The sequence below is a fragment of the Yarrowia lipolytica genome, chromosome 1C (genome assembly GCF_001761485.1).
Source record: "Yarrowia lipolytica chromosome 1C, complete sequence".
Lineage (NCBI taxonomy): Eukaryota > Fungi > Ascomycota > Dipodascomycetes > Dipodascales > Yarrowia > Yarrowia lipolytica.
In genome coordinates this window covers 2,513,446-2,526,956 of record NC_090772.1, presented here as the reverse complement: position 1 = coordinate 2,526,956, position 13,511 = coordinate 2,513,446, and the positions used below count along the sequence as shown (strand labels likewise).

The following is a 13,511-nucleotide window of genomic DNA, read 5'->3' as shown; positions in this document are numbered from 1 at the left end:
TATTGTGCCTAACTGGGAATTAGTAGATGGGGAACTTCTCGTCCACATTCTTAGCCCATGCATAGAGTCCACCCTTGATATCCTTGGATGGAATGCCGAGTTTTTGCAGCTTGTCAACCGCGTTCTGAGAGTCGTTTCCGTACCGACAGACAACATATACTGGAGAGCCATCCACTTGAACATCCAACTCCTCCTTGTGTTTGAGCTCAGACCACGGAATGTTTATGGACCTAGGAAAAGACGTGATGTCGAACTGAGGTCTCTCTCGAACATCCAACAGTATATGTTTGGTAGACACAATCTTGCTATACTCTTCGGGTGTGATTCTATGCTCCTCGCCAAGCAACACCTGGCTAGGAGATCCGCAGAACTCAGAGTAATCCACTTGTCCCGTCTCTATAAGTTGTCTGGAAATGCGGGGCACGTCTCCACAGGCTGCACATGTCTTCTGTCGTTTCCGCACCTTGACAGATTTCCATGGAGGAAAGTTGTATGCAGAATAAAGCATGAGAAAGGGAGTGAAAGACTCGCTGTATACTCCTGTGAGCAGTTTGATGGCTTCCATAGCCTGACTCATACCCATCATTCCCACCACCGGCCCCATGATACCCCCATCTCCACACGTTTGAACCGCGTCAGCAGGTGGAGGAATGGGAAACAGACATCGGTAGCAAGGCCCTCCATTGTAGTTGTATATACTGAGCTGACCCTCGGTTTTGAGAGCAGATGCAGAAACCACAGGAATTCCCGAAAGCACAGCTGTGTCGTTGATCAGGTACCTAACAGCCGGGCCATCGGTGCAGTCCAAGACGAGATCATGACCCTCGAAGACGCTGAAGGAGTTGGATGGAGAGAGACGAACAACCATGGGGGTCACGGAAATGCAAGGGTTGAGCTTTCCAACAAACTCGGCCGCACTCTCAGATTTGGGCACATTCACGTTTCCAGCATGAATCGTCTGTCTATGCAAATTAGACTCCTCCACCGTATCATCGTCAATGATGGTGATATGTCCTATCCCTGCTCCAGCCAGATACTGAATTGCTGGAGACCCCAGACCTCCAGCTCCAACCACCAGGATCCGTTTCGATCGCAAATCCAACTGGCCGGATATTCCAAACTCAGGCACCAGCATCTGTCGCCCATATCTGCCATACTCCTGTTTGAACATTGGAAGAACGTCCGTTTTCTCAGAGTCCGATCTGTCCATATTGGCGTGTACCGTGCAGCTGTCGAGGTCTATGTCACTTGATTTATTGAAGGGCGGATATTGTGAACCGAACCCGCACCGTATCAACTTTCTTGTACTTGCACCCTCAAACAAGTTGTGTAGAGTGTCTTGAAATTTGAAACTCCATTTTTTATAAACTAACTTGCAGCTATCGCGAGCTTAGAGTTTCGACAGTGAATAGATAATGAAACTGTTGATTACTGTACTGTACTGTAGTCTGAAAACAAGGTCGTTGTATAGAATGGATCACACTGTCATATTCGTCGACGTTTCCTACGTCTACTAACGTGCGGGTACACGAAAATCTGTCTGTCTCATTGCCTCGCATCACGTGACGTATCCAAGGCGTATCTCTAGTCTACCCACTCTCAACAATAACATCTTCCTTAATCTATTTTTAAACCAGCTTCTGCTTGGTGAAGAAACCTCGCAGATGGTTGAGCTGCCAAGCACAGGTGGCTCCCAGAACAATGGCCTGGATGATGATCCATCGGACAACTCGAGAGTTTGTGGACTCGGACTGGTCTCGGAACTGGGCCTCTCGCTCTCGCATGTAGACCTGCTCTCGTCGGATCTCAAGAACTCGCTGTCGAACCTGCTGGAGTCGGGCAACAATACCCTGAACCTTGACCTCGTTCTTGGAGTCGAGCAGAGAGCCCTCGCCAAAGCTCATGTCGAAGGTGATCTTGACTCGGCTGTTCTTGAACCATCCTCGGTCCTTGGTGGCGGCTCGGAAACAGATCTTGTGCTCGCCGTGATCGGCAGTAATGTAGTGGATGTCGCCGGCCATCTCTCCTCGGTGGGATCGCACCATGTGGTCGTTGTCAAAAGTCTCCTCGATGGTGGTCAGGATAGCCAGGTTGTGGGGCTTGATCCACTGGCCAGACTCAGGCTGGTACTCCCACGCGTCGTACTTGCCTGCGTTAGTATTGATGGTGGAGCCGTTTTTGTTTCCAGATCACGTTTTTGGTAAAACTGTCGCGATAGATCAACCACAACCTGTGTCATCCATGTGGCATTCACAAGGCTGCAAACTAGCAACACAAGTCTCAAACATCGTCGCGCCACGTCGCGTCATTCCCGCCTTCTGTAGCCGCGTCTCCTTCTGTGTCGCTTCTCGCGCGGTATTGTTCCTTGTGTGTGACTCCGTCTAGCCCACGCTGATACTCACCAACAACAAGAGTGCCCTTGGGCAGCTCCTCGTAGAAACATCGCTGCTGATCGCCCTCGAGGTAGAAGTGCAGGGCAGCCACCTGACTGACAAGCAGCAGAATCGAAACCAGATACTTGAACATTGCGTCGTGGATTCCGTCTTGTGTGTGGAAGGAGAGTTTGGATCGCGTGTTAAAAGACGGACGTGGCAGGAGTGGGATATTACAATTAAGGTTGCCATTTCACGTGAGAAAATAGAGAGGGTGGAAGGGGAGCAGAAGGTCTGGTGGCTCGATGGCGGCTTCTGGGTCACGTGGTGGCTGCGGGTCACGTGACAAACCGTAGACATCTATAATACCGTCTGTTTCCTCTCGATTTTTGTCACGTGACTCTCCCCAATCCTTCCCCCAATTCAAATCATTCCAGTCCTACAACTCGACCTTCCCCAAATCCTGAACCTTATTACGTGTCCCAAATCGACTCCTCCAAACGTTAAATTGGAGACACTTGCTGTTGCTTGAATTATTGGATACGTGAAATTAGTTGTGAAATGTGCGTAAAAATAAGAATGAAAGAAAACTGAAAAAAAAAAAACAGAGAAAAGAAAGCATATCACGAGCGTATCAAATCATGAGCTCGCCAAATCACGAGCTCGCCAAATCACGAGCTCCAATACCGACCAATTGGGCGTGCATTGAAGCTGTACGCCTACACCATAATACAATCAATTAGAATAGATATATATATACATCATGCCAAACCTGCTTGCTTGCAGAGTTTCCAAAAATGTCCTCCTTCCTTCTCCAGCAGGTTCTGAGGCGAATCAAACTCCACCACCCGTCCCTGATCAAGCACCAGAATCTTGTCACTGTCAATGACTGTGTTGAGTCTGTGGGCAATGGTTATGATCGTCTTGTGCTTGAATTCGGTTCTGATGGTCCGTTGAATGTGTGCGTCAGTCTCAATGTCAACCGAAGCAGTTGCCTCATCAAGCACAAGAATAGGACTGGGGTTGAGCAGCGCCCGAGCCAAACAAATGAGCTGCTTCTGGCCTACAGAAAGGTTTCCTCCTCCGCCGGCCTCGCCACCCGCAACCTTCATGTCTAACCCTTCAGATGATCGAGACACAAATTCCTCCAGAAGGGAGAGCTTCAACACAGACCACAACTGCTGGTCGTCATACTCCTGTCTGGGATCCAAATTGTCTCTCAGCGAGCCCTCAAATATTTGAGCATCTTGAGGAATGATAGAGAGACCGGATCGAAGAGACTCCAGTTTGCGTAACGAGATGTCTCCTTGGTCAATCTTGATGGCTCCTCCAGCCGCCTCGATGATTCGAAAGAGTGCGAGGGTAAGGGAGCTTTTTCCAGCTCCTGTTCGTCCAACCACGCCGATTTTCTCCTGACGCGCAATGGAGAAAGAAAGGTCCTTGAGAATGAGATCTAGATGGGGCCTGTACCGTGTGGAGTAGTTGTCGAACGTAATATGGGCTTCTGAATTGGGAGCTAGAGATTGTTCAGTGGAAGAACCCTCGGTAAGACCCTCGGGGGGAAGCTCACAATACTCAATGACCCGCTCGACAGCAACACTCTGGGTTTCCATTCGAATCAAGAGTCGTACCAACCGACTAAGAGAAGAGGCAACTCGTAGAGCATACGTCATAGCCAAACCCACTGTTCCAGCTGTCACATGGCCCGAAGGAGTCCACTTGGGTCCATCCGTGTCACGAGAAAGACGCACTCCTCCAATCAGGCCGAGTCCAACACTTCCCACAACCAGAGCTCCAACCAATCCAAGTCGCAGAGTAAGCCACGAAGACAATGAGTACGAGATGAACTGCGTTTTGGTCTTGGTGTCCATAAGACTCGTAATTTTGGTCTTGAACCACGAGCTTTTGCCAAAGGCACGGACATTACTGAGACCAGTGAGACACTCCTGGAAATGACTGATCACAGGGCTGCCTGCCGACGAGGCGATTCGACGCACCTGCCGAGCACTGCTGACATAATACAGTTGTGTTCGTCGATAGATGATAAGTGTAGGGAGAATTATGCACAAAGACACTGGTGTAGTCCATGCAATGACGAGAATAGAAGCCAGGGCCCCGAAGGCACCTCCAATGAATGCCTCAATCTGGAAGGGAATCACGTGGTCCAGAGTAGAGATGTCACTGGAAAATCTGTTTGTGATACGGCCAATAGGAGTGCTCTCGAAGAAGGACATTGGAGACGCCAGAACAGCAGCTAGCATGGTCTTGAACAAGTTCTGCGAAGCGGCAATTGAGCCATATGAGAACCATACAACCGAGCCAATCAAAGTGAACAGACCAGACGTTAGTCCAAGAAGGAAATAGACAAGAGCAAAGTTAGCCTGAGACAGCGCAGGGAACGTGAATGACAAGCTATGAGACATTTCCATGAGCTGCTGTTCTGGTTTGCTCTCTTTCCAAACAGTATGACTGAAAAACTGGGAAGTCATTCTCACCATATGTCCAAGGTGGGCACTACCTTCTTCTCCCCATTTCTTCAGCCACAAAGTTGATCCGACTCCAGCCATGTTGGCTAGAACAGTGAAGAAGAGGAACAGTGCAACGTTATGTAGACCACAGGCAGCAAAGAACTTGTAGAATACACTTGATTTGACCTTTCCAAAAGCTGTAACTTCGTCTGAGATACGAGTTCGTCGCACATCTTCTCTCAGAGGAATGTTGTCGGTAGAGAAATGAGACAAGGTGGAAGCGCGCCGAAGCATAAAGTTGAATGGAGTAGGAGAATCTCTGGACACAGGCTCTTCCGTCACTTCCTTGGGCTCTTCATCATCCTCGTCACCATCATCCTTCAACTCTTCAACCTCGACAGTAGAGTCGATAGCCTCGACCGCAGTGGCCTCGGTGCCAGGAGACTCTCGATGATACTCATCCACCAGCTTAGTCAGCCGTCCGTTGGACTTCATCAGATCATCGTACTTACCCTCTTCCACCAAGTGACCATCGTCGAGCCAGATCACGTGATCTGCCTGTTTCAACACACCAACCGTGTTGGTTGCGAGGATTCGAGTCTTTCCGCTCAGCAAGCCATTTTGGCCAACCACGTTGCGAATCAGATGACTCTGAACGTGCTCATCGACAGCAGCAAGGACATCGTCAAGGATGATGATATCGGCACGAGAGTAAACGGCTCTTGCCAGAGCTAGACGAGCCTTCTGGCCTCCTGAAAGCGAGATACCTTTCTCACCAACCTCAGTCAAGTCTCCATCGGGCAACAGTTCCAAATCATGTGACAACGCACATGCGTCGATGACATGTTCGTACACCTCCTGGTCATATTTGCTGCCAAATAGAATGTTGTCTCGAACGGTTGCGTTAAAAATCCACGGCTGCTGAGATACGTATGCCATTGATCCGGAGGTAGTGAGTGTTCCACTTTTCTTGAAAGTCTCACCCAAGATGGACATGAGTAGACCAGTCTTACCCGAACCAACTCGTCCAACAATGCAAGTGAGAGTAGCAGGAGAACAGTTCATGGAGATGTCTTTCAGAAGGGGAATTTCATGCTTTCGGTCCCACGTGAAGGAACAATTTTTAAGCACCACTTCTGGCGTGGTGGTGACAGTTTGGTCGTGAGACTCAGACCCATCATCCTCAATCAACCCTTTCTGCACCTCTCCAGCTCTCAGATATTCTTCAATTCTGTCCAGAGCAATCTTGGCTTCACTAAACTGATTTAGAACATAAGGAAGTTCTCCAAAGGGGCCCAGCAAGATGCCAAAAAGCGACAAGGCAGGGAATGCAATCTCAGTGGTGAGATCCTTATGCATCACGAGGACATACCATGCAAAGGCCGCTGCCGAGGAAAAGCTCGTGGCGGTCTTCCAGATGAACTTTTCAATGTTCTTAATAAGCACAATTTGTCTGAGCTTGGCCACTTCCTGGCCCGATCTCAATGCTAAGACCTTGTCAGCAAACAGCGCTTCCCAAGAGTAGAGTTTGATAGACTTGATGTTGATGATAGAGTCGTTAGTTGCATCATATCTCTTTGCACGAACTTTACGTAGTTGCTTAAGTAGTCGGAACCGGACCTTTGAGATGATTGCTGTAATGGGTAAAAGCGCGCACATGACAATAATTCCGAGCCACATGGCATTTCCAATGAGGAAGTACATTGAAGACCAACACAGAAAGACTTCAAGGGGGGCCTTCCAGATGGTATCGAAGGACTCGATAGCTGCTGAAATCCGATAGATATCGGTGGTCATGAGAGTCAGGATCTCACCGATGGAGTGCTCGGACACGGATTCGGCACTCAAAGACAGAGCCTTGGCATGGATCAGAGAAGTCATGGTGGAGTTGAGTTTTGTCTGCAAAGCTTGGGTCAACAGAAAGCCCTTGATCGAGAGAAGAGATGACATGAGCTGGGTGAGAATCATGACAAAGATGAGAGAAATTCCACGAGAAAGAGGAACAATACTTCCCTCCTCGAGATACTCCCCCACAAATATAATGAGTGATCGCAGCAAGAAGGGTTGGATGAAGGGAGTGAATGTGCTGATGAGGTAGAACATTGCACATGTGAGGTAAGTGGGGAAGAACTGGACAATCAGCGCGTATAGGAGTGATCCATCACGGGACCATCCTCTAGACACCCATTCCTTGTACAGGCCCTCAGCCTTGACAAACTCTGGGGGTGGAGGCAGATCAGTCAGTTTGAGGGGTCTCTTGTTTCCCAGTTTGAGGAATGGAGAGATCCAGGAGCAGTAGGCCCGTGACAAGATGTGGGCCGAGTCGTATGGGGATACTCGTGAGAATGATTCACGGGGTTCCGATTCGGCAGCCTCCTCTTCATCTTCCATTTCTTCATCTTCCAGTTTAGTTGTGACAGGCTCGTAGACCTGAGATTCCAGGTAGATCATGACAGTTGAAATGACTCCTAGGAGAGCGATAATGAGAATAAACGAGCTTCCAGCCTGTTTGGCGCCGTAGATCCGTCGAATCACCCATCCGTAGCAAGAGAGGATCACAAAGGCGGCTTCAAACAGCCAGAACAGTAGCACTGAGGTCGATGCGGGTTTCCCAAGTTCCGATTCGTATTTTTGGGTGAGAAAGGTGATGTATGTGGCGACTAGAAGGGCCAGTGGCGCCCAGTTTCGAATATCCCCAGATGCAAAGGGTGAGATCAATGGAATGATCAATGCAATGACTTGTTGTAGGACTGTTAATGACTGTGTTAGTGGGGGGGGGGGACAAGAAATCGATCGTCAGTGGCGGTTGTCATAAGAGTACTCACTTGCTTGGTGTAGTAGTCCCAGGTGATCGAGTACTGCCATCGGTAGGGCCGGTCTCGTTTGCTGTACTTGCTGAAATGGTAGAGAGTGTGACTGCCTAAGGTGAAAGCCACTATACTTGGCAGCACAAAGATGGCTGTCTGTGTGACACAAGGACTGAGATCGTAGTACCAGGTCACCAGTCTCCAGCCTTCTGGATTCGTACAGCGAAAGAGCATGCTGATTTGTGTGGAGTTTGGTATCGGGATGCAACAAACGGCGATAGACATCTCTCGACATTGAATTATGCATGTTGGTAACCTTAACTGTGAGCATGGGCGATGGGTTATGACTAAGCTAACTGACGGGCTTGTTATTGGGTGAGGAGATAAGAGGCCACTAGTGAAAGTGTGGGCGGAGAAAATCCTCCATTGGTTGGTTTGTTTTGTTTTTTTGCATCACGTGACTGAAATCAGCGTTTTGGGGAAGCGTTTCAGAGAAGTGATGATGTATCCATAGCAATACCGCTGGTACGTACGTCGGAAAATCTACATAGTTTGCGTGGAAAATATGAACAGAAGTCAGCTACTAATTCGTTTATCGTTTTTGCCACCTACAAGTCATGTTGTGCAATGTGTACTTCTGTCTAACGGATGCATTGCTTACATAGCCCAACTGCCATGGAAGCCGTAGTTGACCTTAGAGTCCATCTGGACCCTGGCCGTGACTGTCATGGTTGCCGGGTCAAGAACCAGCAACGCACTCTTGCCTGTCTTGAGGTTTAGCGAGACCGAAAGCAGGACACCGGCAAGCTCGTCGTCTTCGTCAGACTCTGGATCTGGCACAAAAAGAGCCTCTCCAGGAGTCTCGTCTTCTTCTATGAAGTACAAGGTCTCTCCTGTTTTCAAGTCCATCCGAATAATGGCTTCAAATAAAAACTGGCCCTTATCTTGCATGTTCACCCCGTACACGTATCTGTGCTCCTTGTTTTGAAATCTCGGGTTGATGGTGGGCAGCTCCAGATTGGCCAAAGGAGTGTCGTAGCAGAATACCGTCTGAGCCAACCCGTCGTGTAATTTGAACCGGGTCACAAACGCCTTGTTCTTTTGCACCCCGGCCATATCATTCTTGAACTTGTCCAGCATGAAATCAAACAGAACTCGATTGTTGTCATACGTGCACACATCCAGAACCGGCTCTCCGTCCTGTTCGAAAGCGTTGATTGTGTGGAATGCAAAAAACGCTGGGCCCTTGTACGTCTTGAAGTCACGAGACTTGGACGGGTCCTTGTCAATAACGTAGAAGACCGTTTCGCGTTCCGAGTTCCATTCCTGTGTGATGCCCTGGAGAACGTTCTTGTTCAACGGAACACCAATTCCTCCTCCCCAAAACTCGGCCTGCCAAAGAGCAAGCACCACGTACTTGTCTGTCGTCCAGAACGAATGCAAATATGTGCCTGGGGCCTGGAAACGAGCCAGCTCTGTGATGTGACCGTCGGTTTTCGAAAAGACCACGTACTCAGGCATCTTACCGAGCTTCAGATTGTAGTTGTACTCCGTCTTACCGTCAGCAGAGAACTCCACATGGCTGGCTGTCAACTGGCCATCAAGACTCTGTCCACTAAACTTGGAGTAGTTGTACTTGGTAAGGGGTTCCAGAGTAACTGGATCAAGGATCTGGAAAACGTTGGAGTCGGTACGCGCAACCAAACCCGTGATATCTCTTTTAATGGTAACTCCAACGTTGACAATATCTGCCGGCAAGCCGTCGTCGGTCTTGACATTGGACTCAGATAGAGGCATCTTGACCACGCTCATGAACTTTTGAAAGTACGTCTGACAGGGATCTCGAGGTCCGAAACTCGTCACTCGGGCCATATCGGGGCTTCCCTCCTTGTACATTTGCTTGAGAGCGTTGCATGACGACCTGCAAGCGTATTCGACGGTGCTTGTATCCTTTATGTGAAATCTGTGGTTCTGGGTGAAGCCGTCAAAGAAGTGTTTGATCTTCATCTTGTCGGCAGAGTCGCCCACTCCGCCAGGGCCGGTTCGGTACAATGTTCCTCCAACAAGATACTCGGGCAGCTCCGTCGAGCTTTTTAACAGCACGGGAGCACAATCTGGGTTGGTATCGAGGCCAAGCATGTCGTATTCGTATAGATGAACTTGTGTGGGGAGTGTCGTTTAGATGGGTTGTGTGATGCGACGGGGAGATGGTGCTTCGAACAGACAATCGCCAAAAGTCGTGCACGACAAAGAGCAGTTGCCTAAACGAGAATCCCAAGGTTATCAACCGTCTTGAATCGCGTGGCCACCATCGCACATATAAAACTATCGGGCCAAGACACATTGTGGAAAACTCTGAAGTCTCGGATCCGGCCGTAGGCTGTAGAGTTTGAGGGGCCAATAGTGCGGAAGCAGGGGGACAAAAACTAAAAATAGTTGTACGAATCGAATCTGTGGCTTTCGGGGATCCAAATGAATGCAAATTTGGCCTGCTACGGGTCCGCAGACTGACCAAATTTCCACCTGCCCAAACGAGCTCCTCCTGTCGGACTGTTGCTTAAAGTTTGATTGATCTTTCCATTTATGCTGTTGTAACAACCAACCCATCTTACGAGCGTGCCATTGGTGAAGGGGTGCGTGCACTCACGTGCCTCCCGTGACTCCCGTGACTCCCGTGGCTTCCCGTTTGCATCATTGTTCCCACGTGCGCCCTGCCGGCTTGTTTCAGGTGTCGTTTGCCCGCTCGTTTTTCTCCACATGTTGTTTGGCTTCTGCAGCAGCATGCATCCAGGCTAAGATAACCCGATTGGGACAAGGATAATTGACTAAGCAACAAAATCCTTCGTCTTATGTAACGTTATTAGGGCGCCGCATGGAGGGGGGAAGGGAAAAAAAGTTGGGGGTACATTTAATCCGTCAGAGGAAAAAGGGACCGAAGGAGGTGGTAAAACTGGGAAAACACATACCGCACTCGTTTTAGTCTAGTTGGGTTCAAGTTTGAGCGCGAAAAAGTACTTTGGCATCTCATTTAATCAAACAACTACTGTACATGTACCGCTTGCAGCGTCCTTCTGTTCATCTATACCCTCGTCAAACTCCGTATAGCCCCCGGAACAGGGGATCCGACCGTGTGCAACCTCCACAGGACACATGTTATGCAGACCCTCACCGTAGCGTGTGGTGAGATCAGGTCACTTTACCGGATGTAGGGTCGGGTCTCTTGTGTGAAGTTTGCGGACCAGGTGGAAAAGTTTCATCACCGATCGGGTCACTCTAGCGAGTTTTACGGTGCACCACGCGAGCATAGGAGTGTCCGGAGCTGGCTGCAAACAGCGAAATGTAGCTGTATAAATGATTGTACCAATGTCGATACTGTTTTTGTTCTGTAGATGTCTTGTATCCATCGGTACTGTACTTTTACATGTGTTGTACCTGGTACACAGTACGACAGCCAATGTAAGGCGTGCTCGGATAGGTGTCTTAGGCGAAGGCTTGATAGTGATAAACTCTATCACGAGTGGGGGCTAAGGGTACTGTGGTAGGTACAGTACATGTACAAGGAGGTTTCAGCTATCGTAGATTTGTGCGACTAATTGTATCGCAGGTAACTTCTCAGTGAAATATGGCGATAGAGGAAACGACGGACGTGGCGTACTGCTCTTACTCTTTCGGCTAAGCGTATTGCCGAATTGTGCTCTTTGTATGAGCCGTAGAATTTATGTACAGTATGTACATATCCACATAATTATCATGTCTCACCATGTACAACTGCACAGTCGGAAGCTGGACCTCCGTGGGCCGTTCCGTGGGATATCGTGAGCGCAAGGACGGGGAAACCGCCAGAAACAGCGGCCGATCCAAAGTATGTGGCGATCCACGGATGTGGAGCACGCTGTCCAGGGTTTTTGCGAGCCGGAATCCGCAGAGCTGTGTCTATATCGTGGAGAAGTGGCAAAGTAAGCGAGCCGGGTGAAGCTCTGATGTGACGCTCTGATGTGACGCTCTGATGTGACACTCTGATGTGAAGCCCTGAGGTGAAGCCCTGATGTGTGAATGACGGCCATCATGCAATGAGACGAGTGGGGCTCTTGTAGAAAGTCCACATCCGGGAACGGTACAAGTCGGCACGTTATTCTGGTGCCCGTCTGTTTCAGCACAGTGAAAAATGTAGAAAAAATGTCAGCAAATCACGGCTTTCCAATTTAATGAAACTCTGTGAACACTCGAGATACTCGTTTAGGATGTCCAACAAGGGCAAAATTAAAAAATGATATCCGTGAGATTCGAACTCACGCCTCCGAAGAGACCAGGAAATTCGTTAAGGTATTAGCCTTAACCTGGCGCCTTAGACCGCTCGGCCAGGATACCAATTTTATTCGTGAAAAACACAGTTTTTTGGCCCTCACAATCAGAATCGTGATTAGTCACGCGGCGGACAAAAACGCGAAAAAGAAGAAGTAAGAGGATATATGACAATTCTGTGTGTCTTTTAAAGTCCCAAATAACGTTATAAAAATGTTTTTTACGTGCACAAATGCAATATCGCGCGTTTGAGGCATCAATGGCGGCGTCCGGGGACTCTGGTATTATGTATATCCTTTCTTACAACCAACGGAACGGCTTCAGGATATAGGGGGAAATCAGCTGCACTTATACTGATCGCAAAGCTTTATTTTTGACCATGACTATCCTCTCCTATCAAAATTCATATTACGGGTCCAGAGACTTGCCGTACGGTAAACACTTCCTCAGGTATCAACAGACTCCGACGACTGACAAATCTCACGTGATCTGGAGAGGAAACGATGATGTATATGTGCCCGGAGTTAGATCGATAAGTCTGTCAACAACTTGTTGCACGTGGCCAATAGTGTCCAATTACTTGTGATGACCATTTTTGCACATCACACGTTCCTGCATGACCACCAGGGTACACACCCACAGCCCACCAACAGGTTATACATTGGGGTGAAAAGAAGTACGGGTGTTTCATGTCGACTAAGAGCCAGTTGTATTACAAGTAAACGTGCTGTAGTTCTTTTGATGCGTGTAACGGCATCTATTGTACCAGTCGCCTGAACACGCTTGTATCTGAACTGTTTAACGGTGAGATTCAATCGGTCATAGTCATACGCATCGTCGAGATCGTATCGTATCGTCATCTTTCACGACGTGGACTGACTTTTTCAAGAACAGGCCTTCTTTCGACAGATGTCTAAGACGTGCTGCTTGTAGGCGGTTCTCAAGAGAGGAATGTGCACAGGATGGGTTACAGCAGCAGCAGTAGTTCTACTTTCCAAGTACGCAGTATTCGTGGTATAACAATTGTTTGGTAAGCAGTGCTCGTACGGTATACTATGTATTCAGAATGCAGATACGCTTGGCAGGAACCCCCTGGTTAGTTCAAATGTGTGTTCAAATGTGTGGAGTTAGCAGAGACAGGAGAACAAGTTTACTGTAGTCTCACGACTGAAAAATAATCATTACAACCTTTGACCAAAAGTCCTAAACTTGTGAGCAGAGTTCCTACTCGTAGAATCAAAAATGACGAAATAAAACTCGATATAACGGGCGGATGTGGTTTGTGTCTGCTACAGATTGATCAAATATCTCTCACAAACGCAACTTCGCGTGCAGTACTCTCATTTATCCCCCCAGTGACATTGAAAAGAGTCTTATTGGCTAACCTGTAACTATGGTCATGAAAAGGACCGATTTGTCCTAAGCCCGACTGTTTTTGGTCCGTTTTGAAAGCTGAAAAATTGGGTGGATTCGTAAAAACGGGCTGAATCAGGTTCCAACCCATTGTAGACAAATTGTATATATATTCACATTTCTAGGTGACTTTTCGCTTTCGTAACCGC

The 13,511-nt window shown here is 48.4% G+C and overlaps 4 protein-coding genes and 1 non-coding gene across 5 annotated transcripts; all 5 read right to left on the bottom strand.

Moving 5' to 3' along the window:
• Positions 1 to 19: 19 nt before the first annotated feature.
• Positions 20 to 1,210, bottom strand: YALI1_C25257g (uncharacterized protein; the record flags this gene model as incomplete). The annotated part of the gene is made up of 1 exon (XM_501961.1): positions 20 to 1,210. The coding sequence occupies one exon, from the start codon at positions 1,208 to 1,210 to the stop codon at positions 20 to 22; it is 1,191 nt and encodes a 396-aa protein (XP_501961.1).
• Positions 1,211 to 1,628: 418 nt separating this feature from the next.
• Positions 1,629 to 2,526, bottom strand: YALI1_C25244g (uncharacterized protein; the record flags this gene model as incomplete). Its single annotated transcript, XM_501960.4, has 2 exons — positions 1,629 to 2,149; positions 2,403 to 2,526. 2 exons carry the CDS (start codon positions 2,524 to 2,526, stop codon positions 1,629 to 1,631), a joined length of 645 nt encoding a protein of 214 aa, XP_501960.2.
• Positions 2,527 to 3,133: 607 nt separating this feature from the next.
• On the bottom strand, positions 3,134 to 7,932 carry YALI1_C25190g (uncharacterized protein; the record flags this gene model as incomplete). The annotated part of the gene is made up of 2 exons (XM_501959.3): positions 3,134 to 7,600; positions 7,666 to 7,932. The coding sequence occupies 2 exons, from the start codon at positions 7,930 to 7,932 to the stop codon at positions 3,134 to 3,136; spliced, it is 4,734 nt and encodes a 1,577-aa protein (XP_501959.3).
• Positions 7,933 to 8,304: 372 nt separating this feature from the next.
• YALI1_C25171g (uncharacterized protein) lies at positions 8,305 to 9,786 on the bottom strand (the record flags this gene model as incomplete). The annotated part of the gene is made up of 1 exon (XM_501958.3): positions 8,305 to 9,786. One exon carries the CDS (start codon positions 9,784 to 9,786, stop codon positions 8,305 to 8,307), a length of 1,482 nt encoding a protein of 493 aa, XP_501958.3.
• Positions 9,787 to 11,915: 2,129 nt separating this feature from the next.
• On the bottom strand, positions 11,916 to 12,015 carry YALI1_C25149r. The gene has a single exon. It is a non-coding gene; the product is annotated as a tRNA-Leu (tRNA).
• Positions 12,016 to 13,511: the final 1,496 nt, after the last annotated feature.